General features: G+C 60.4%; 1 protein-coding gene across 1 annotated transcript in view; it reads left to right on the forward strand.

The window, feature by feature from the left end:
- Positions 1-263: 263 nt before the first annotated feature.
- Positions 264-1,399, forward strand: part of WSB2 (WD repeat and SOCS box containing 2) — a gene marked incomplete at its 5' end in the record, with an annotated part of 3,496 nt that continues 2,360 nt past the window's right edge. The window contains 3 exons of the mRNA XM_010012622.1: positions 264-499; positions 692-823; positions 1,144-1,244. Of these exons, the coding sequence (XP_010010924.1) occupies positions 264-499; positions 692-823; positions 1,144-1,244 (469 nt within the window). The remainder of the gene's footprint in view (positions 500-691; positions 824-1,143; positions 1,245-1,399) is intronic.

The raw sequence follows: 1,399 nt of genomic DNA on the forward strand, positions 1-1,399 counted from the left end.
GCCCCTTTAGGCACTGGAGCTGCTCTAAGGGCTCCCCTTCAGGAGCCTTCTCTTCTCCAGCCGACCCAGCCCAGCTCTCTCAGCCTGGCTCCAGAGCAGAGCTGCTCCAGCCCTCACAGCAGCTCCATGGCCTCCTCTGGCCTCGCTCCAGCAGCAGCACGTTTAGTAGAAGATTAATCTCTTGCGCTTTCACTTCTCGGACTAAAAGCCGTTCCCCTTATCCTGTCCCTTCTGATCCTTCCCTGCGTCCCTCCTTTCTCCAGCAGCTGTAAAGCCCCGGAGCGCAAGAGCCGCAGCAGCAAGGCAGAGGCGAGGAGCCGAGCAGTGGCCAAGGAGAAGACGCTGGAGTGTGGTCAGATCGTGTGGGGCTTGGCCTTCAGCGCCTGGCCAGCAGCAGAGGAAGGGGACACGGACCCTGCCTGCGCCGTGGGGCTCTCCTGCCTCATCCTGGCCACTGGGCTCAACGATGGGCAGATCAAGGTCTGGGAGGTGCAGACAGGTGAGGGGATGTTGCCAGCAGTGGGAGCACTCTTGGATTCATGTTTCTCCCCTTGGAAGGAGATCCTGTCCCCATCCTTCCCTAAATACTCCCCTGTGTTGAGCTCTGTCCCACGTGGAGCTGCCTGTGTGTGAGGGGCACTGCCTTGTCCCCTATGGAGGGATGGCACTTGAGCATGGCTCCTCTCCACAGGACACCTCCTCTTCAGCCTCTTGGGGCACCAGGATGTCGTCAGAGACCTGAGCTTCGCTCCCAATGGAAGCCTCATCCTTGTGTCAGCCTCGCGGGACAAGACCTTGCGTGTGTGGGACCTCAGCAGAGATGGTAGGAGCGTGCAGGGATGTCCCTGGTGCTATGTCACCCCCAGCTCAGGCTGGGCTTTGGGATGGGGGGGGAAAACCTACCTCATGGAGATGATGGGAAAGGATCTTTGGTGACAGAGATGAAGGCAGAAGGGGACAGTTCTACAGCATCCCCTTCCAGCTGGGGCCTGGGAGGTGCAGGAGGGGGTCACAAGTAGACAGAGCTCTGTATCTGCCCAGGGAACCCCCCAGCACCACATGTATTCCCCCTCGGGAAGGGGAGGGGAGAGCAGGGACTGGGCCCAGCACTGCCTCTGGTACTCACATGTCTCCTGTCCCCAGGGCGGCAGGTCCAGGTGCTGTCAGGCCACGTGCAGTGGGTCTATTGCTGCTCCATCTCCCCAGACTGCAGCATGCTCTGCTCCGCCGCCGGAGAGAAGTCCGTGAGTCCCAAGGGATGCAGCCATAGAATCATGGAATGGATTGGGTTGGGAGGGATCTAAAGCTGCAACCCCCTGCCACGGGCAGGGACAGCTTCCACTAGAGCAGGTTGCTCCAAGCCCCTGTGTCCAACGTGGCCTTGAACACTGCCAGGGAT

The sequence above is a fragment of the Nestor notabilis genome, unplaced genomic scaffold (assembly GCF_000696875.1).
Source record: "Nestor notabilis isolate BGI_N333 unplaced genomic scaffold, ASM69687v1 scaffold22870, whole genome shotgun sequence".
Taxonomy (NCBI): Eukaryota; Metazoa; Chordata; class Aves; order Psittaciformes; family Psittacidae; genus Nestor; species Nestor notabilis.